General features: G+C 51.6%; 2 protein-coding genes and 1 long non-coding RNA gene across 7 annotated transcripts in view; 1 reads left to right on the forward strand and 2 right to left on the reverse strand.

Moving 5' to 3' along the window:
• Nucleotides 336-6,674, reverse strand: DHRS13 (dehydrogenase/reductase 13). The gene is made up of 5 exons (XM_021067495.1): nt 6,319-6,674; nt 6,105-6,223; nt 4,593-4,716; nt 4,089-4,400; nt 336-985 (listed from the first exon to the last, which is right to left on the reverse strand). The coding sequence occupies exons 1-5, from the start codon at nt 6,443-6,445 to the stop codon at nt 534-536; spliced, it is 1,134 nt and encodes a 377-aa protein (XP_020923154.1). The 5' UTR covers nt 6,446-6,674; the 3' UTR covers nt 336-533.
• LOC106507968 lies at nt 6,497-9,612 on the forward strand. The gene is made up of 2 exons (XR_001304414.2): nt 6,497-6,582; nt 8,407-9,612. It is a non-coding gene; the product is annotated as an uncharacterized LOC106507968 (long non-coding RNA).
• Nucleotides 9,054-21,675, reverse strand: part of PHF12 (PHD finger protein 12) — a 44,892-nt gene continuing 32,270 nt past the window's right edge. For 3 of the 5 annotated variants that reach the window (XM_005656997.3, XM_021067491.1, XM_021067492.1), the window contains 9 exons: nt 20,893-21,057; nt 17,403-17,561; nt 16,014-16,806; nt 14,656-14,781; nt 13,851-13,994; nt 12,773-12,871; nt 11,363-11,445; nt 10,667-10,805; nt 9,054-10,319 (listed from right to left, as the gene is read on the reverse strand). In XM_005656997.3, the coding sequence (XP_005657054.2) occupies nt 9,985-10,319; nt 10,667-10,805; nt 11,363-11,445; nt 12,773-12,871; nt 13,851-13,994; nt 14,656-14,781; nt 16,014-16,806; nt 17,403-17,561; nt 20,893-21,057 (2,043 nt within the window). In that variant the 3' untranslated portion in view covers nt 9,054-9,984. The other 2 variants (XR_002337280.1, XM_021067493.1) reach the window with 2 other exon arrangements.

Below are 21,675 nucleotides of genomic sequence, written 5' to 3' on the forward strand. Positions count from 1 at the left end.
CCACCTTACAGGGGTGGGCCCTGGAGTCAGCCCGCCTGGGCCTGGGCTCCGATCTCAGTCCCTGCTCTTTCTAGCGGAGATCCGGAACGAGTTCCCTCTCTGGCTGCCTAGTCCCGCCTCTGGAAAGTGGGAATAATGTAACTAGGTGATCGCAAAGGGCACAACTGAACAATTCTCCATACTGATGGTGCATCAGATTAAAAATGCCCAGGCCTCCATCATCCAGGGCTGAGTGTTCCTCAGGGTAGAGCCTGGAGATAAGAAATTCAAATTCCTGAGGAGCAGCATCTGGCACAACCGCCCCCCCTCCCCGCCCCCCGGGCTTACTGTCACTCTCAGGAAGAAATCATCACCCTTTATTTCCTTCAACCAGGAAAAGAGCTCTCCAGGACATATACCTTGAAGCCCCCACAAAGTGACCATGGAGGTAAAAATCTCAACCACCTCAGTGTCCAGTGCATGACCATAGCCTGGTACATGGCTAAGGCTTTCAAGGATCACCCAGAGCCTTAGAAAGCTTCCCAGCCCGGAGGTTAGGAGGCTTGGGGCTCTGGTTCAGCTTTAACTGGAATTCGGCGTGTGACCTTGGACAAGTCTGGTGAACTCTGAGGGCTGGTGTAGGGTTCAGAAGCTGCGGGCTCCTCAGGGTGGGGGCTGCTCAGAGAAGATGGGACTCCTGGGTCCACAGGCTGGGGCTCTTCATCAGATTCAGCATCTTCCCCTGGCTCAAGCCCTGCCAGCCTTTTGCTGGCCTCCCACAGCCGATGGGCTGCCCGGTCGTCTCTGGCGGCTGGGGGCACCTCTTCCACATGGCAGTTGGCAAAGTATCTCCCACTGAGGGGCTCAATGCCCTCCTGCAGAGCGCAGTACAGAGGTGTCTGGGCACCCCCTCGTGGTGCCCGCAGCACCAGCCAAGCCAGTGGGCACAAAAGTGGGCGTAGCCATCTGGGAACGTGGCGTAGGAACAACTCTGAGTTGACGGGACCTGGGAACAGGAAGAAAGGAAGGAGAGGGAGAAGAGTGGGTAAGGGCTCATGGTAAAAGCAGCAAGAACAGGGTTAGAAGGGAGGAGGGAACAGAGTCCAATTCCAGGGGAACCAGGGTAAGATTTACCAGGCATTCAGGGCCCCACAAGCCAAGCTAACTCATTTCTTTTTCTTTTTTTTTTTTTTTTTTTTTTGTCTTTTTAGGGCCACACCTGTGGCATAAGGAAGTTCCCAGACTAGGGGTCAAATTGGAGCCACAGCAACTGCCAGATCCACGCCTCAACTGCAACCTACACCACAACTCATGGCAACGCAGGATCCCTAACCCACTGAGCAAGGCCAGGAATCGAACCTGCATCCTCATGGATTCTAGTTGAGTTCCTTAACTGCTAAGCCACAATAGGAACTCCCAACATAACTCATTTCTAACAGCAAGCTGCCTCTTCTCCGTCCAAACTCCTTATAAATCCTCATCTTCCAGATTTTGATTATGCTGTGTCTCTAGCCTGGAACAATTCTGTCTCTCTCCACCTTTTCTACTAGCTCAAGTCCTGTTCCTCTGTTTAAACATCAAACATTTATTCACACCTATTGTAGACCAGCCCCTGTTTTGGATATTAGAGCTATGGAGTATAGTAAAGGTTAGCTGTAATTACTATTGTCTCATTATAATTATTAATATGTCTTATGCAATGACTGTCTGAAATGCAATACGGGAGAGAGGAGTTCTCGTTGTGGCACAGTGGAAATGAATCCTACTAGGAACCAAGAGGTTGCGGGTTCGATCCCTAGCCTTGCTCAATGGGTTAAAGATCTGGTGTTGCCATGAGCTGTGGTGTAGGTCGCAGACGCGGCTCCGATGTGATGTTGCTGTGGCTGTGGTGCAGGCTGGCAGCTGTAGCTCTGATTCGACCCCTAGCCTGAGAACCTCCATATGCTGTGGGTGTGGCCCTAAAAAGCAAAAAAAAAAAAAAAAAGGGTGGGGGAAGAGTTCCCTGGTGGCCTAGTGGTTAAGGATTTGGTGTTGTCACTGCTATGGCTTGGTTCCATCCCTAGCCTAAGGAAATTCTGCATGCTGTGGGCATGGCCAAAACCAAAATTTAAAAATAAATTCATGGGAGTTCCCGTCGTGGCGCAGTGGTTAACGAATCTGACTAGGAACCATGAGGTTGCGGGTTCGGTCCCTGCCCTTGCTCAGTGGGTTAACGATCCGGCGTTGCCGTGAGCTGTGGTGTAGGTTGCAGACGCGGCTCGGATCCCGAGTTGCTGTGGCTCTGGCATAGGCCGGTGGCTACAGCTCCGATTCGACCCCTAGCCTGAGAACCTCCATATGCCGTGGGAGCGGCCCAAGAAATAGCTATAAAAAAGACAAAAAAAAATAAATAAATAAATTCATGATGGTAATATGTGTAGGGCAGATCTTGTTATCCTGTAACCTGTTCCCTAAAGGCAAGGATGAGGTTATTCATCAGTGAAATGATTCAGATTATAAGACAAAATGCTTACAGTGGCCGCTCAGACCCTAGGTGACCCAGCCCATGTCTATATGTCATGTCTTGCCACTCTCCCCCTCTTACTCTGTTCCAGACACACCAGGCTCCCTGTTCTTTCTCAAACACTTCTGCCTCAGGACCTTTGCACTGGCTTTTCTTTTACTCTTCTCCCCAGAAAGCCTCATGGCTTATTTTCTCATTTCCTTGAGTCTCTTCTCAAATGTCACCTTTTCAGATGTCTTCCTTGACTGCCACAGATAAGATAGCTTCCCCTCTCCTATCATTTCTTATTTCCTTTTTTTTTTCTTCTTTTTACAGCCACACTTATGGTATATGGAAGTTCTCAGGGCTACGGGTCAAATAGAAGCTGTGCTGCCAGCCGACACCACAGCCACAGCCATGCCGGCTATGAGTTGCATCTGCAACCTACACCACAGCTCACAGCAATGCCGGATCCGTAACTGATTGAGTGAGGCCAGGGATGGAACATGCATCCTCACAGACACTATGTTGGCTTCCTAGCCTGCTGAGCCACAACAGGAGCTCCTTATTCCCTCGTTTTATCCTTCCCCATATCACTTTATCACCACCTGTCATTGTGTATATTTATTTATTAGCTGTCTCCTTCTCTAAAGTACAATGTAAGCTCTACAAGGATAAGGTCTTTTTTTTTTTTTTTTTTTTTTTTGGTCTTTTTGCCTTTTCTAGGGCTGCTCCATGGCATATGGAGGTTCCCAGGCTAGGGGTCCAATCGGAGCTGTAGCCACCTGCCTACACCAGAGCCACAGCAATGCAGGATCTGAGCCGAGTCTGCGACTTACACCACAGCTCACGGGGCAACGCCAGATCCTTAACCCAATAAGCAAGGCCAGGGATCAAACCCGCAACCTCATGGTTCCTAGTCGGATTCGTTAGCCACTGTGCCACAACGGGAACTCCAAGGTCTTTGTTTTTTTCTTTCTTTTTTTTTTTTTTTTTTTTTTTTTTTTTTGTCTTTTTGCTATTTCTTTGGGCCGCTCCCACGGCATATGGAGGTTCCCAGGCTAGGGGTCGAATCGGAGCTGTAGCCACCTGCCTACACCAGAGCCACAGCAACGCGGGATCCGAGCCACGTCTGCAACCTACACCATAGCTCACAGCAACGCCAGATCGTTAACCCACTGAGCAAGGGCAGGAACCGAACCCGCAACCTCATGGTTCCTAGTCAGATTCGTTAACCACTGCGCCACCACGGGAACTCCTCTTTGTTTTTTTCATTGCTACATCCCCTGCACTGAGATTAATGCCAGAAACATAGGTCCTCAATAAATGTTTCCTGAATGCATGAACCAACACCATCATTATCATGTTATAGTCCGTTCAGTCATATAGATGGCTCCTGGGGTGAGAACCTGGCCTTATTCATGGCCATACCCTACTCCGTAGTCAGCATCCAAGCCTGTGGTGTGAGAGGAAGAACTCAGCAATGAACAGGTCCCTCCTTGGACCAGGCTTCCTTCCTGCTCTGAGATTCTGTTGCTCAGTGAGAAGCTGGGGGAGTACCGGGTGGGGCAAGGATGAAAGAGGGGGAATCAAAACAAAGCAGAGCAGTTTGAGAGCCAGGTCTCACCTGGGTGGGCTGCATAGCAGGTGACGCCAGTGCCCTCAAGCTGAGTGGCAAGCTCCCTGGTAAACAGTACATTGGCCAGCTTACTATCTGCATATGCCCGCAGCTCCTGCCGCCAGCCTACCACTGGGCGGTCCAGGCGTGTGAAGTCGAGGCGGCCTCGCCGGTGAGCAGCCGAGGACACCACCACCACGCGGCTGGGGGCGCATGTCTTCAGCCGGGGCAGCAGCAGGTGTGTCAGCAGAAAGGGGCCGACGTGGTTCACTCGCAACAGCAGGTTAAAGGGCTCGCGGGTCCGGCCACAGGAACTGATCCCTGGGACAGTGGAACACGGCTAGGTGTGAGTAACTGCTCCAGAGGGACTCCCAGAGGCCTTGGTGTCTCCCATGTGAGATGTCGGTAGGGGGTATCCTTCCCACATGTCCATTGGGCCCGGAAAACCCTGGCTGGAGGGGTCAGCTGCCCCTGGCCACCCACTGCCCCCCTGCACGGCCTGCTGCCCCTCACCGGCATTGTGGATGAGGATGTCCAGCCGTGGCTCAGAGCTCAGGAAGGCAGTGGCAAAGGCCCTCACGGAGGCCAGACTGGCCAAGTCCAAGGCCATGAAGATGACCTCATTGTTCCCACTTTCCTGTGGAGTGGCAAGGGCTGGGCTGTCATATGCATCCCTCTCCCCAAGCGGCAAATTCTGAGAGTCCAACCGCTCCTACAACTAAGATCTGCCCCATGCATTAGAATGTAGTGGATATTGTGCGTGGACACTGGATGCGAATCTTTTTTTTTTACGGCTGCACCTGCAGCATATGGAAGTTCCCAGGCTAGGGGTCAAATTAGAGCTGCAGCTGCCGGCCTATGTTACAGCCACCGCAACATGGGGATCCCAGCCGTGTCTGCAACCTATGCCACAGCTCGCAGCAACGCTGGATCCCTGACCAACTGAGAGAGGCCAGGGATCGAAACTGCGTTTTCATGGATACTAGTCAGATTTGTTTCTGCCATGCCTCAACAGGAACTCCTTTCTTTTTTCTTTTTTTTTAATGGCCGCACTGGTGTCATATGGAAGTTCCCAAGCCAGGGATCGAATCCGAGCTGCAGCTGTTGCAACGCTGGATCTTTAAACCCGCTGCACCTCCCAGGGATCAAACCCACACCTCTGCAGCAACCTGAGCTGTTGCAGTAGGATACATAATCCACTGTGCCATAGCGGGAACTCCTGGATGCAAATCTTGACTTTTCCTTCTACTAGAGTGTGTCCTTGAGCAAGATACTTAATCTTTCTGAGCCTTAGTTTTCTGTAAAATGGAAATAATAATATAGTATTTACAGTTATTGTGAGGATTAAATGAGTTACTGTATTTAAAATCTTTAGAACAGTGCTTGGCACGCAGTCAGCACCGTATAGGCACGTGCTATTATTATTATCATACCCTCTGCCCATTATTGTTTACCCTAAAATCTACAACAGACTCCCTGCTGGCCTCCAGCCCACTCTTGTCTCCTCTAAACCAGGTACCACACAGCCACCAAGGGCTTCATTCCAATAGGCTATTCTGACCGTCCAGACCCCGCTGGGGACCCTCATTGGATCTTCACTGCCCATTCTAAAAAAATACGATTCCAGTAAGGTCTATAAGGGCCCTCAGAACCTGGACCTGGCTTATAGGGTTCAGCCCCTTCATTCTGCCCCTTTTCCTCATATTCTGTGCTCCGGCTTCCCTTTTAATCAGTTGCTTAAATCTGATCAATTACTTGCCTCAGGGCCTTTGCATATGCTGTTCCCTTTCTGACTGTCTTTCATTAATGTAACTCCTACCAATCCTTAAATGTCTTAGAACAGCAATTACAGGTGCCGCTTCGCTGTGTGACCAGAGCACTTCTGCAGCCCCACTTCGGCACTTGGTGGACTGAGCCGCATTCTCTTCTCAGAGGCTGGATTTCCGGGCGCTGCTCTATGCACCCCTGCGTTCTCCGTGTGCCTGTCCTCTCTTCACCGTCCCGCCCAGCGCTAACCTCCCTTACCTGGCGGAGGTCGAAGGCGGCCGCCTCGCCGCGCTCCCGGCTCCGGCAGGCCAGCACCACGCGCGCTCCCCGGCGCGCCAGCTCCAGCGCCGTCATCTTCCCGATGCCGCTATTGGCGCCTGCGGAGGGCGGAGGAGAGCCGAGCTGAGCCCGCGGGCCTCCGCCCGCGCCGTCCCGGCCTCCCCGCTCCCTTTCCCCGCCCGCTGGCGCTCACCCGTGACCACGGCCGTGCGGCCCCGCAGGCTGGCGATGCCGCGGCACGGCGGGGCCTTCACCAGGTTGTAGTAGACAAGCACGTAGGCGCCCAGCAGCAGCCCCACGCCCAGCAGCAGCGCCTCCATGCTGGCCGCGCCTCCGGGTTCCCGGCCAGGCCCGGAGCCGCCCTGGATCGCCGCCCGGGGGATGCCGGTTCGCCCCCCCTCGGGCCTGGAAGGCGCGAGGCACTCCTCCACCTCGCGGAGGCGGAGGCGGGTAGGAGGTAGGGCAGGGGTGTGTGTGCGTGCCCCGGGAGCGCCTCCTTGGCGTGCGTCTGCGTCCTCTTGGTGCGTGCTTGTACGAAAACCTAGGTGCATGCGTGTATTTGGGGCTGGGAGCGCCCTCTAGGTACGTACCTGCATCCCAAGTGAGGGTGTGAATGACTTTTTGGTGTGTAATGTGCCCCTGGGTCCTGGGATCGCCCTTTAAGTTGTGTGTGTGCCTCTCGATCCTCTGTGTGCCCAAGGGAGCACCTTGTAGGTGTGTATAGTTGTGGGTCTTGGGAGTGCCCTCTAGGTGTGTGTCTGTGTGAGCTCCTTTTATGTGACTGTGCCCATGTGAGCCTTGAGCCTCTCCAGGTATGTGCGTGTATAGGTAGTCTGTTGACCGTGTGCTTGAACGAACATCTCTTTCACATGCTGCCGTACTTTGGGTTGGGCTTTGCAGCTGAAGGCTCCTAAGAGGACTAACTGGGTGTGAGAGCCCTCTGGGTGTCAGTATGTAGCAGTAGCCCTTCCCATCTAGAGGGGAGTGGGTACATGAATGCTGTTTCTGAGGCGTCCAGTCCTGGATGCTTTGCCCTCTGTAAAAAGGTCTGTCAATTCCTTATCCTCAAATTCAGCCCTCAGCTTCTAGGATTCCTCTCAGAGACCAGAGAGATGATACAATGTGTTCAGGGTGGCATCACCAATTAAGGGCTGTCAGGATCCACTCATTCATTTGCTGTCTGTCTCCCTGCCTCTGCCCCCACCACCTCCCATTTCTGAAGGGAAGTGGGAAGAGAGTGTTAATAACATCTGTTATCTGACCTTCAGGAGGAAATTTGCCTCCAGAATGCTACTCAGAGGTGGTACAAATAGGTCAAGAAGCTCCATCACTGAATGGAAGAAGTGCATATGATGGCAAGGTGGGCGGGGAGAGCTAGGGAGCCCTGGGTAAGGATATCGCAGGCAAAGTGACTTGCCAGGAGAAAGGAGAAATCCAGTACGACTTAGCACGCGTTGTGTGGCCCATACAGCGTGCCCAGTGGTGCAGTTAGCCTTGGAAATATCAAGCAGATCAATGTGTTTCTGCCCAAAGGGAGTTCATTAGGGCAGGGGGAAGAGTCATGGAGACAAAGCTAGACAGACCTTGGATTCCAGGGGAAGTTTCCTATTTAGCTGCACTGTGGATTCAGGGTTCAAGTGTTGGTGCTGTGGGATGAAGGTAGGGTTGGAGTATTAATGAGGTAAATGGATGGACTGTCCACCCCCCAGGCAAAATCCTAATATACAAACAAGTACCAAGTACTCTTAACAGTGCATACACACTGAGGTGTTCCCTAAGGAGTAGGAGATGGTCCTCAGGAAAAATTTTTTCAGGGAGTTCCAGTGGGTGGCCCAGTGGGTTGAGGATCCAGAGTTGTCATTTCTGTGGTTTGGGTTTGATCTCTCCGGCCTGGGAACTTCTGCATGCTGCAGGCATGGCCAAAAGAAAAAAAAAAAAAAATTAAGGGTATACATCTTCTGATGCGGAACTGCCATTGTAAAGTTGTGATTGCATCACACTACTTATGGCACGGCTGGATCTAGAGACTGAATTTCTTTCTTTTTTTTTGGTTTTTTGGGCCACACTCACAGCATGTTGGAGGTTCCCGGGCTAGGGGTCGAATCAGAGCTACAGCTGCCAGCCTACACCAGAGCCACAGCAACGTCAGATTCGAGCCAAGTCTGCGAGCTATGCCACAGCTCATGGCAACGCCGGATCCTTAACCCACTGAGCGAGGCCAGGGATCAAACCTGCGTCCTCATGGATGCTAATCAGATTCGTTTCTGCTGAACCATGACAGGAACTCCAAGAGACTGAATTTCTTTTACTTCATGCTCTTCAAAGACATGTGAATCAACAAACTGCTCCACACTAGACTCTAAGCTTCAAGAGGCAGGGTCACATCTGCTCTATTGACTGCTCACCCCAAGTGACCCAGACCAAGACTCAAGTCCTGGAGGAGGATGAACTCGAGCGCCACTTGAATAAATTAATGAATTGCTCCACTCCCAGCCAGAGCTGAGGGGAAAAGGACAAAACAAGGTAGGACTTCTCCCAGAACAGATGGATGAAATCTGATAGCAAACTGGGACCAAAGGCAGCCCCAACTCCTTTGGTTAAAGCTTCTGGACCAGAATGCCAGGGTCCTGTGGCAGCTTCTGTCCTAATGTCTTGGTTTGGGAGCAGGGATCTGCACTCTTGGACTCTTGCAGAACCTGATGTCAAAAGACCGGAGCCCTCTGAACTCCCTCAAGTCGCCCACAAAGCCCCTTTGCGGATGCCCCCCAGCCTCCTCTCCCTCCCTCCCACTTCACTTTTCTCCAGCACCTCCCTCTCCTAACTTCCCATGGGGACAGAGTATCTGGGAATGAGACTTCCTCAATGAGGCCTCAGAGAAGGGCCCCTCTAAGGGTGATGACAGGTAGGACAGACAGGCAGAAAACATAATTTGAAGTATTTTTGTTTTTTTATATACAGAATACAGGAAAGTTTCTGTAAAGTCTAAAACATTACAATTACTATGTACATCAGTACTAGTTGTGGGGGGAGGGAGGAGAGGAGGGAGCCAGGGATGGGAGGAGCAGGAGAGAAGTGGCAAGAGAACAAAAAAAGGAGACAAAACAGGTTTACGACAAAAACGTTTTTGCTACAATAGACAATTTGAAGAAAACGCTCTACCACATGTAGTACTGTACACAGTTTTTAAAAACATTGAAAAAATGTCATCACTAGATGTATTTACACAAAATCCAAATACACTTTTCCTTATTTGAAATAAAATAGATGGACAGCCAGAAAAAGAATTCATTTCTCATTTGTCCATAATACACAGTAGCTACCTGTAGTGCAACTGCTGCAGAAAGGGAAAAGAACCCGGAGGGTGGGAACCATAGGAGGAGGGTGGGTAGCGATCTTTATTAAATAAAACAATGATATTGTATAGATTTTGCTGTATGAAAACTGTATTTTTTTCTTTTAATATAAAACTATTGTCACTGCCACAAAATAGAACAAGTTTCTGATTATTTTACAACGGCGGGCGAGGGGGAGGGAGCAGAAGGTGGGTGGGGAGCGGTTCTGTGTTGGAGGAAGTGTCCAGACCATCGGCCTTCCCTCCCTGCCCACGCTGTTCCTCAGCTCGGTCAGCCGCTTTCCCATGAAATGTTGAGTACAAATATATGTGCAAATGCCCCCTAGAACTTGAGAAAAGAAAAAGGATTTTTAAAAAACAGTCAAAAGGTTTTCTTCATTTCATGCAAAGATTGTAGTTGAAGGGTTTCTGGTGGAGTATAGAAAAAACCCAGGCTTGGTTTGTGTACATTTTTGCATTGCAGGAGTCTTGGGTTGGGTGGACAGGCAGGTGACATGGCCGCCAGTCCTAGGGAACGGAGTTGGAGCGCAGCACAGGGCCCTGGTGGGGCTTGAGAGAGAGCTTCTCGGCCAAGACCCCATCCTGCAGCAGGCTGGCATCTCCTTTGGGCTGTTTGGTCGCAAACTCAGTGATGCTGAAGACAAACTGCAGGCACCCCAGCTTGATGTAGCTGCCGTGGTGCAGTAAGGCCGTGCCTTCCCAGCCAGCCCCACTGCCCCCAATCAAGCTCGAGCTGCTGGCTTTGCAGTTGCAGGGTCTCCGCTGTGGGCCCTGGGCCTGGGAGCTCATCATGGCTGCCTCCTCACTTGGCTCTTCGTCTTGTTTCTGGTGCCGGCGGCGCCCTGCGGAAAAGGGAGAGGTCACAAGAGAGGAACAGGGAGCAGCCAACCAGTCTGGGCCGCCTGCCAGGGGTGGGACCCCGTACCTCCCCATGTCAGATGCTGTGGGACTCAGGGGTGAGGGACACTCTGAAGTCCCCTGGTAGGTGGGTGCACCCATGCGGGCGCACAGCACATGCTCCTCGGCGGCCTTTCCTGGGCCCAGGAGCAAGGAGAAGCTGGACAATGGGGCCAGGAAAGCAAGAGACAGCAGGTCGCTGGCAGCAAGCCAGAGCCACCCTGACTGAGGCATGAGAGGATGTGTCCCAAAACGGCAGGCCCTGTGGCCACAGGCCTCTGTTCCCACTTACTGATGACACTCTGCACTTTGGCAACAATACTGCTTGGGGGGGTTGGCGGGGTCTTCTCAGAGAAGTCACATGAATACAGCACGTTGTCCACCGTCGTCCCGTGCTCACTGTAGTTTAACAGCTCATAATGTTTGGTATTCTGAGGAGGAGGAGGGAAGATAAGATGTGTGGTCTGCTGCGTGGGGCCCGGGCTAAGGGGAGAGAGGACACATGGAGAAGGCTGTGCTGCTCTACCTGGGGAGCGCCCTCTTTCGTCCCCAGGCCCCCTTCCCTGTCCCCTTCAAATGGGCCTCAAGACTTACCTCCTCGGGGAAGCTGTCCGTCCTAGACAAGCCCTCCCCGCCCCCCAGCACTGGCTCCTGGTGAAATAACTTTCACTGACGCAGGATGATGATGCCCATGAAACTCACAGGGACCCGCCCGGAGGGCTTGGCTCCTTCCATGCTGCCCCCACCCCCTGCCAACTGAGCCTGCTGACCAACCTCAGCAGAAATGGGAGCCCTGATCCTGAGGAGCAGGCGGCCATGTACGATGCCCATTCACATCAAGACTCTTCTCCAGGAAGGACAGGGAGGGAAGGAAAGGACTGGAGCTTGGCCCCTGCCCCTCACTCCCAGGCACTGAACAAAAAACCCCAGCGCCTAGGATAGGCCTCAGGTTGGAAGAGCTCTCTCCCACTCCATCTCCACCCCTCACCTCATCGTAGAATATGCAGGCGTGTTTCCCGGACACGTAGTTACAGTGACCATAGTTTGTAAGGCACACGTCCATGTCAGCTCCTGCAAGGTGGCAGGAGAAAAGGAAGGCAGAGAACAGACTGTAAGGTGTATGGGTGGGGGAGCTAAGCGGGGAGGGCGTTAGCTTCTAGACAGGCATTTAAGGGACAACAGGTAGCTCAGGGCCCATAAATCACATCGTCTGAAAGAAAGCGGGGTTTCCAGGCTGAGGGTTCCTCTGTCCCTCTGCACAAGATGTAGGGCTTAGTGCAGGTTAAATATGTGCAAGCCCCATTGCTTTGTCAAAGATCTCCAGGGACCAACACATTTGCCCTCTCCTCAGGCATTCCCTACAGTGTTTTTTTTTTTGTCTTTTTAGGGCTGCACCTGAGGCATATGGAAATTACCAGGCTAAGGGGCAAACCTGAGCTATAGCTGCCAGCCTACGTGACAGCCACGGCAAGGCCAGATCTGAGCTGTGTCTGTGACCTACACCGCAGCTCATGGCAATGACAGATACTCTAACCCACTGAGCAAGGCCAGGGATTGAACCCACTTCCTCAGGGATACTAGTCGGGTTCATTACCCCTGAGCCACAACGGGAACTCCATCCTGTGGTGTTTAAAATGCCTCAATGAGGAGTTCCCGTCGTGGCGCAGTGGTTAACGAATCCGACTAGGAACCATGAGGTTGTGGGTTCGGTCCCTGCCCTTGCTCAGTGGGTTAACGATCCGGCGTTGCCGTGAGCTGTGGTGTAGGTTGTAGACGCGGCTCGGATCCCGCGTTGCTGTGGCTCTGGCGTAGGCCGGTGGCTACAGCTCCGTTCAACTCCTAGCCTGGCAACCTCCATATGCCGCGGGAGCGGCCCAAGAAATAGCAACAACAAAAGACAAAAAGACAAAAAAAAAAAAAAAAAAGCCTCAATGAGGAGTTCCCATGGTGGCTCAGCGGGTTAAGAACCCAAATAGTATCCACGAGAATATGGGTTTGATCCCTGGCCTTGCTCAGTGGGTAAAAGTATCTGTCATTGCCATGAACTGTAGCACAGGCTGGGGATGCAGCTTGGATCTGGTGTTGCTGTGGCTGTGGTGTAAGCCAGAGGCTATGGCTCCAATTCAATCCCATATTCCGTGGGTGTGGCCCTTAAAAAAAAAAAAAAAAAAAAAAAGATAGAATGCCTCACTGAGCAGCAGTCAGAACTGACTTTCAGCTCTCCAGATGCCATACTGGGCACAAGGCAAAAGGACCTGAGGCAGGGAAGACAAACAGCTGAGAGTTACCTTTCTTGGTCCCTGTCCAGACACCTGCTGGTTAAACCAGTGAGCCCTGAAGGGTGCCTCCCTCCTCCCTTCTAGCCTCTATGGGTGAAGGTATCCATCTTTAAGCTCACCTGTCCCGATGTAGAGGGTTCGATAGCACATGTTCACAGCTCCTCCCAACCCTAAGAGGGGGTAGAACACAGCTCGGGCCTGTACCTCCCTTCTCTGCACTACAAGGCAAACACAGGGATGTGATCATTCAGAAACAGAACCTGGGACCCAAACACGCATCAACAGAACCTGTGCTCAAACACAAACCAAAAGGACCTGGACCTCTGGCTCATGGTCTGGAGAAGATAATCCCATTGCATGAATCATCTCTCCAAACACACATCTGACACTGTGCTGTTTCAGGGGGAGGCTTTCTCTCCCCACTTACAGCATTTCCCACATGGGGTAATAAGAAGGACCATTTTTGAAGATGGCCATATAATTCAAGGACGATAATACTGGGAGCTCTTGGGCTGTTGGGTGGTTTATCAGAGATATTACAACAGATACTATAGGAAGGTTGTGCAAAAAAACCCAGAAAGCACAGACCAATGTTTCTCTCAGTTTAAATATGAATCACCTAGGGACCCTGCGTAGATTCTGATTCCATAGGCGTGAGGTGCAGCCTGAGCTCTGCAATTCTAACAAGCTCTTAGGTGATGCTGATGCTACTGGTCCGAGGACCACACTTCTAAACAGCAAGGCTTTTAATGGCTAATCCTCAAGAAGATACCCTAAGCAGAGTTAACCTTTTGGGAAGAATTTCCAGGAGGCTAGCCCAACTGTTATTGTTTCTAACCTTAAACTTGAAAAAGTACCTTTTGGGAAACCCTTCTAATTCAAATACTTGAAAGGAATTGAGCAGAAAACACACCACATATACCCAAAGGCACTCATAGCTGCTTTCTGTGTCCCCAAGTGGATGTGTATGAAAGAGTCACAGCAGACTTTCCCGAGTCTGATCTGAAAGCTGTGGCTGCCATCTTTTTTCTGCTTTCTGAGAAAAGAAACCATGGTGCTTCATTAAGCCCAGTAAAGGCAGACAGGGAGGACGGGAAGACTGAAAGCTGAGATTCCCCACGGAGGGGAGACGGCTGTTCACACATGCAGAGGGGAGCTCTAACGGTGGGCTGTGGTGGCAGATGTGGGCACACGCACCTTCTGTGTGGTGGCCTCCAGAAGCCAGCGGATGTGCCCCGACACTGCCCGGTGAAGCTTGGACCCGGGAGGGGAAAAGCTGATGTATTCTCTGCAAGGCCAGAAACTTGATCAGCTTCTCATCCAGCATATTTATCTCGATTTCTATTAACCAAAGAAAAAGATTAAAAAAAAGCAGCTGAGGAGGAAATGGAAGGTGGAAGGAGGTGAGGGTCAGACAGCAAATATTTCAGCAATCCTAAAATTAAGCCAAATGATGTTTCCCAAACCAGAGTACAAAGCGGTACAAAGATCTGGAGCCGAGCATCTCACTAGGCATGTGCAATGCGAGGCCCTAACACGGCCTGTGCAGACACCTCCCCAGTGAGGTAAAGTGGCCCTAGAAAGGTGAAGACAGAGCACTTGCCTGCCCGTGGGGAGGGCCCAGATGTCTGATACAGAGGCGTGGAGTTTCCACCCTCCCACTGTTCATAGTGATCCTGGCCTGCCCGGTTCTCCCTGATTTCGCGGGTTTCTCACAGATGAGGTCCCTATTTTGGGGGTGAGGCTCCTCCTGGTCTTATTCTTCAAGCCCAAGTGATCTGCCTAAAATGCCTTTCTTCTCTTCTCACTGGTTCCACTTGGCTCTGATTATGTGTGTATGCATGTGCACAAGGCAGAAACTCAAGGGGCTTTCTTTCCTATCCCACCGCCCAGCCCTCTGAGACCCCACAGCCCTCTGGCCCTTTTCAATGAGCTGAATGCTGCACAGGGGCAGCACCTTCACCATGGCAGCTGGTGGTGGAGCAGCAGCTCGCTCACTCACCTCCATTGACATCCATAAATGCTCGAAGTGAGTTGGTGAGGTCCACCATGGCAGTAGAGTTGGCTGGGAAAGAGGGTACGGTTAAAGCGCTTCCTATGGATAACGTGCCGGGGCTGACCTTGCCATCTGGGGACGGAGCAGGAAGACTGTTACTTACGTCGCCTCAGGGAAACCCACCGGTCCAATCCCCCACTGCCGAGATAGGTCTGGATTTCGGACCCAAGGTGATGTTCCCTTCTTGATTCTCACCCCATAGGCTCTGGAACTCCTAGAGCTAAAAACGTGTGGTGAGGAAGGGCAGGTGGAACGACAATGCACCCGGGCACGCAGGAGTCTCCAGAGCACCAAGAACCAGTGAAACCTACTGCTCTGGGGAACATGGTGGGACAGCTTCATTCTCTGGGCCATGACTACCTCCCTGCTGCCTCTACTCACTCAAATAAGTGATGCCTGCCTCCGCAATTCCTGGGTACTGAAGCAGAACTCACGGGGTGCAAAATCTACCTAGGTTGGTGTTGACAGAGAAACAGGAAAAGAGCCTGAGAGTAGGGGCCATCCTGGGACCAGGGGCCCCCATGCAGAGAAGTCACAGTCACCTGGTTACCGAGACTCCCAGCTGACTAGGAGGCCAGCTTCAGTTCAGTCGGGAGAGACCACAGGGGGTTCCAGCAGCATCTGAAACCTGGTTCAGATGCTGGCATCAGCAACCTTGAGGTCCTGAATGCTGACTGGGGACAGCTGAAAGAGCGGGTCCATACCAGGCCAGTTATGGATAAAGGGACTGCCTTTTGGCATGTGGCCTGAGGGCAAACATTTGGGCCAGACCAATCTCTGTGGGCATCCCACTCTGCGTACCCTCAAAGGCAGTGTTATTTTATATCCCTAATTTCCCTGACATGGAAATTCCTTCAAAATGAGCCAGTGCCGAGGATCTGGATCAGGTGTGGGTCAAGAAGCACTGAGGCCATAGCCCAGAACCACAGGCTGAGCGCAGGGCTCCAGAGAGCATGCTGCTTTCCTCTAAGGTGATGGAACCAAACAGGCAGGAGACTAAGTCTGGAAGGGGTGGAAAGGTGGAGTCAGGAGACCCAGGCTGTCTTTATAATCCTGCTCTGACTTGGCAGGCCACCTTACGCAATTACCACTTTAGCTTTCAGAGCCTACGCAGTCCTGCCTATAAAACAGGGACAAGTTAACATGTACTTTCTCTTCTATCACAGAATTGGGGCGGGGGGGGCGGTGTGGAGGACAAATAATAGAGATCAGAGTCCTCCGAAATATTCACAGGGATATGAGTGTTTTTTTGAATCTTAAGTCTTACTTGCCAGGAAGAACATGAAATGGTGAGCAGCACTCACCTGATGATGGCGCTGGTGAGCAGAATCGTTGGTTGGCGCCAGTGGCCAAGATACCATCTCCTGCTTGGGGGGGAGTGAGCACCCGGGTGGCATTTGGGGGTGAGCCCAGTGGCCTTGAATCTGTCAACGGAGGTCCTATCTGTGATTGGACAGTCTTTCTTTGCAAAGTGCTGGTGTTCTCGATGCTGGCACAAGAGCTGGGAATGGAAGGGGGTAGGCTTGGGACAGGAACCAAACTCCTCTGGGGGCAAGAGCTGGGGCCAGTGGCATTCTCTGTCTTCACAATGATGCCGACGGTGTGGTTCTGAAGCCCCCCAGCTGCTGGTGGCGTGAGGGGCCGGGGCCAGCCTTGCCGGTGTGAGAGGCCAGGTAGGGGGGTGTTGGCGCCTGGAAGTCGCCGGGGGTCCGTGGAATCAGTGGGGCTGCTGTAGAGGTGTGGGCCATTGGCTTTCACCTCTGTGTTCACTGGCCCGTTGGCAGTCCCACAGGGGGCTTTCTTGGATTTTTCCGCACAAGAACTGCAGCTGATGTCCTCTAGGGTTGGGGGTTGGTGGGGTGGAGAGCAGCTCAGGGAATTCTGGGTGCTAAGCCCTGAGGGGCAGGAGAGGGGGTAGTGGGAAGGTGTAGGTGCCTTGTCAGCTGTTTGCAGGGAGTTGGTGATTGAGCTGTCAGTCACAATAACAGGCTTAATATCAGCCTTCTCTGTCTGTTCAGAGTCCCAATGCGAAGGCATCTGCTTAGCAGATAAATGTTTCAATATGCTGCACTGGAGCGCAACAACACTACAGAGCCACTGCAACGGAAGGAGAGGAGAGGAGAGGAGGGTGAGAGGCCTGGGAGGCGCTGGTCCTTCCTGCCACAGCGGCCAGGGCTACAGCAGAGCTGACAAGCACTGTTTCCGAGGTCCCATCGCGAATGCCCAGGAAGGGTGTGCTTGATTCCTGAGAGATTCCATTTCCATTCCCAAGCAAGGCTTGTTGGTATACTCGGCAGGCAACACCCTGGTCTGCAGAGCTTGGAATTCCCATTCTGACTCTGCCCCTAAGGCTCACCTTGTCACCAATACAGGGCAAGTACCCAAGCACCTGCTGTGTCCAGCACTGTCACCTAACCTCTCTATAGGTCTACTCATCTCCTTCTACAGGACAGATGTGCCCGTCTCATAGCACACAGGGGGACTGATGGAGAGAAGACCAGTTGACTCTGTCGTTCTTACTTGCCTCAGGATCTGGGCCAGAGGTTCTGTCTGGAATATTCAACTGGGGGTGGGGAACACTGGGGTCGCGGAGGGTGGGGTTGCAGAAGATGGGGGTGGGGATGACTTCCAGTACAGCTGCGGCAAGGTGGAAAGAAGAGTGGATTTGGAATCCCAGCCCTGACTTCACTCACCTCTTGCTGCTCTGCCTGGGTGGCTAAGTGCTCAGAGTTCAAAAGGTGCGTCTGTGATTCCTCAGGGATCCCATTGCAGATCAGCTCCCCATCCCGAATGGCCGCAGGTGCAATGAGAGGGGGTGGAAACTGGTACTGAGACTTTATAGCGTCGGGAACCTGTTTAGGATAGACAGGAGGAAGGAGAGGGAGATGGTGCCAACAAGTCCAGCTGCTTCTGCCCTGACCATGCCCTTCTGCTGTTTGTAGCGCTGATGCCCAAAGAAAAACCATCCTCTCTGGTGTCCACTGAGGACAAGGAGGCTCAGCAGGCTGCTACTGCTCTGTACCCTCATCTCTTTGACTGTGACACACACACACACACACACACACACACACACACACACACACACACACACACACACACACACAGCTTGAGAAGGCGCAGAACTGGGAACAGCAGCCACGCCTACTGCTTTTCTTCATCAAGTTCTAAGGCCTGTGGAAATCAGGCCTTCTGGCATGCTGCCTTCTGCTTTGGCCTAAAAAGGCTAAGAGTGACACTGGACAGGGCTTCAGAGTGGTATTCTAGGCTCTTAGTGTTTGGCATCAAGTTTGGGAGGTGAGTGAGCTTATCTGAGAGATAAAAAGTTAAATGAGGTCACAGTCACGACGGAAATGCTCAGCATGACACCTGGCTCATGACGGGCATTCAATCAACGTCCGTTTTCTTCATTCATTCACTCATGACTCATGAAACAACTGAAGACCTCTTTGTTCCACAAAGACAGAAGACACACTCTGAATCATACCACGTAAGAAAGAGAGCCACACAAACAAAGAGTCATTCATCCATTCAACCAACATTTATTGAGCACCTCCTGAGTCTGGGCACTGGCCAAGTGCTAGAGATCCAGAGATGAACAAAACTTCAGCCTTGCCCTCAAGGAGCTCACAGTCTACTGGGGAGATAAACACAGAAACATCACGATACAACGTAATGGGTCCTAGAATATAGGCATGTCTAGGAAGCTATAAAAACCATTCAGGAGAGTGCTTATTTCTGTCTTGGGAGCAGGAGTTTGCGATTAGGGAAGAGTTCATAGGAAGGCAGGATCTGAACTGAGACTTGGAAGTTGGAGGAAGTTTTAGGCAGACAAAGGAAACTAAAGGTAGGGGAGCAGCATATAAGGCACAGAGATGTGAAAGCACTTGGTGGACTTGGAAAACATCTGAGAATCAACAGATTTGGTGACCAAGTCCTTATGGAGGATAAGGGAAGAAGAGCTGCAAATGGTTCACACGATTTTGGTTTGAGGGACTGTGTAGAGATTGCTGTCCTTCACTGAAACAAGAAATACAAGAGGAAGAGAGCAAATTTAGAGACAGAAGACTTTTGGTCTCGGTCAGCTGAGACTGAGGTGTCTGTGGGATGGGCAGGCAGATGAGAATCTGCTTCGTATGCCAGCTATGAGGATAAAGGCCAGGAATGTGGAATTGAGAGTCATTACCAGTAACAGTGGGGCTGATGCCCTGGGCTCGTCTGGGAAGGGGGAGGAACGGAGTAGTAGGCTAGTCTAAGGCTGCCCGTGGGGATGAGGAACCCTCAGCAAAGACACAAAGGTCTCAAGCTGATTTTGCCTGCATTGCTATACATCAAGGATGAAGGCCAACGTTCTAGGACAGAGCTGGAATAGTTCTCTACCTGTTCTCTGGTGCCACAGTCCTCATTTCACTCTCAGTAAGAACAAAATGCTTTTCAGGTAACTTGTCCCCAAGAAGAGGAAAACATTTAAAAAAGCGGAGGAGGAGTTCCCGTCGTGGCGCAGTGGTTAACGAATCCGACTAGGAACCATGAGGTTGCGGGTTCGATCCCTGCCCTTGCTCAGTGGGTTAACGATCCGGCGTTGCCGTGAGCTGTGGTGTAGGTTGCAGACGCGGCTCGGATCCCGCGTTGCTGTGGCCCTGGCGTAGGCCGGTGGCTACAGCTCCGATTCAACCCCTAGCCTGGGAACCTCCATATGCCGCGGGAGCAGCCCAAGAAATAGCAACAATAACAACAACAACAACAACAAAAAAGACAATAGACAAAAGACAAAAAAAAATAAAAAAAAGCGGAGGAGCCATCATAAAACAACAGGATTTTGTCAAGTTCCCCTGGCCTGTTCACTTCAGTAGCCAAGCTTTCCACCAGATCTACATGGTGAGGCACACAGTCTAGATTGCTTGCAGATGTTTAACTAAGGTACGAGGCAGGCCACCTCCGTTACACTCTACCCTCAAGCGAACACCTTCATCTAATTTTGGAAAACTGGTGTTTCCACTGAAGTATAAATATTTACACAGTTAAGCGTCTGTTATACAATTTTCAACAGTTAACATCTTGCCAGTGCTGACACCCAATGGAAGTGATAGCAGTGGTGTGAGTGATTTTAAAGTATGATTGCCACCAAGTGGCCGTATTTGAGAACTGCTGGTTTTCACTGGCACATAGCACATGACTGCCTGCAGGATTACTTCAAAAGAGAAAAATTAAGTTCACAAATGGGTATACAGTGTTGCACTCTCTAGGTTTAATGAATGAGATCGAACAGTTTATGAGACAGCCTCAATACTACCAAATGCTTTTTTGGGGGGCCATGTCCACAGCACGTTGAACCTGGTAAGGGGCTGAACCTGTGCCACAGCAGAGACCCAAGAAATAGCAGTGACAATGTCGGACCCTTAACTGCTAAGGCACCAGGGAACTTGCCCAAATGCTTTTCTTTTCTTTTCTTTTTTTCTTGGGGCTGCACCTGCAGCATGGGGAAGTTCCCAGGCTAGGGGTCAAATTGGAGCTGTAGCTGCCAGCCTACACCACAAAGCAACACCATATCCAAGCCATGTGTGTGACCTACACCACAGTTCACAGATCCTTAACCCGCCCAGTGAGGCCAGGAATCAAACCTGTATCCTCACAGATACTAGTTGGGTTCGTTACTGGTGAGCCACAACAGGAACTCCTCCAAATGGTTTTCAGTGAAGGAACTACCCCTGTCAACCATTGTGGACACACTTTAGTAACTGTGGAATGCATATAAATGTTAGGTGACACCAGTGTCACAACTTTTGGGTACTGGTGATGTATTAATAGCAGCGCAGAAAAATGGACAGCTCCTCACTGTCACTCACCAGACAGCTTGGGGAAAGAGGCCACCTAACAGAAACAGATGGAGTGAGTGCCAGGCGAGGGGCAGGAGCAGCAGAGCACATCTAAGTTTGGTAGGAGGGGCTACCGGGCACTCACTTACCCTTAGAGAGCTAGAAACCTGGCCGTGTTTGAAGGCCTACTTCACAATCCTGACCTCCATCCTCGAGTATTACAGTGACGGTCACACACACTATTGCTAAGACACCACGGACAAATCTCAGGGGCTTCAGGCTCCCCATCTAAAACCAGGACAAAATCCTCTGTCTACCTCATGAAGGCAATCAGAGACCACCACCCTGCCTGCACCAGGCGGTGACTCACCTTCAAGCTTCTTCTTTTGACTGACTGGAGCACGCGGCGATTAGGAGGGTGCTTCTTGTGGATTCGGTTGAGGAAGTCCACTTTGACGACGTGCTGTGAAATGGTGTCCTGGAAACGGTCAAACACCTGGCACCGATTGCTCAGCGTCATGTTCTTCTGGTTCAGCTAGGGACAGAGCAGACATACTCCCGCGGTGAAGCTCAAAAGCCATCTCCCTCCCAACTAACTCTATTCTCTATGTTTAAAAAACAGAAGCCTTAGCCAAATGGGCTCCTTCCATGAGGCGCTGGCATGTCAACACGCCTGTCAGAGGCCAGGGAACATGGATGAGATGTTCTCCCTCAGCCCTGCCCCGTCCATCAAGGGAAAACTGGTTATGTTCCTACTCCTTAGAGCGCTTGAGGGGGACAGAAATAGGGAATGAGCCAAGAAGTGCCCCTCCAAACTCAGCCTCCAACAGTCTTCTACCCAGCTCACAGGTTTCAGAGGGGATGGAGGCCTTGGCCCTAGAGAGCTCCAGACTCCCTTCCTAGCAAGGGACCCTCTCCCACCAGAATCCTGTATCTCCTGCCCCATTCCTCCTCTGTGGTACCGGGGAGCATTACTGAACCCATCTGGGTATCACAGCCTTGCTCCAAAGCAGGCAGAAAACCTTGGACTGCTCTCAGAAGCCAAAGGGAGGGAAGAAAAGTTCCTGCAGCAGCGTACAGAAGGCATAAAGAAACGATGCCTCTTCTCCTCCACATCTGGTCCCCTACACTTTAAAAGATCTGTGCAGCAGCT

This window comes from Sus scrofa, chromosome 12 (assembly GCF_000003025.6).
Source record: "Sus scrofa isolate TJ Tabasco breed Duroc chromosome 12, Sscrofa11.1, whole genome shotgun sequence".
Classification (NCBI taxonomy): Eukaryota; Metazoa; Chordata; class Mammalia; order Artiodactyla; family Suidae; genus Sus; species Sus scrofa.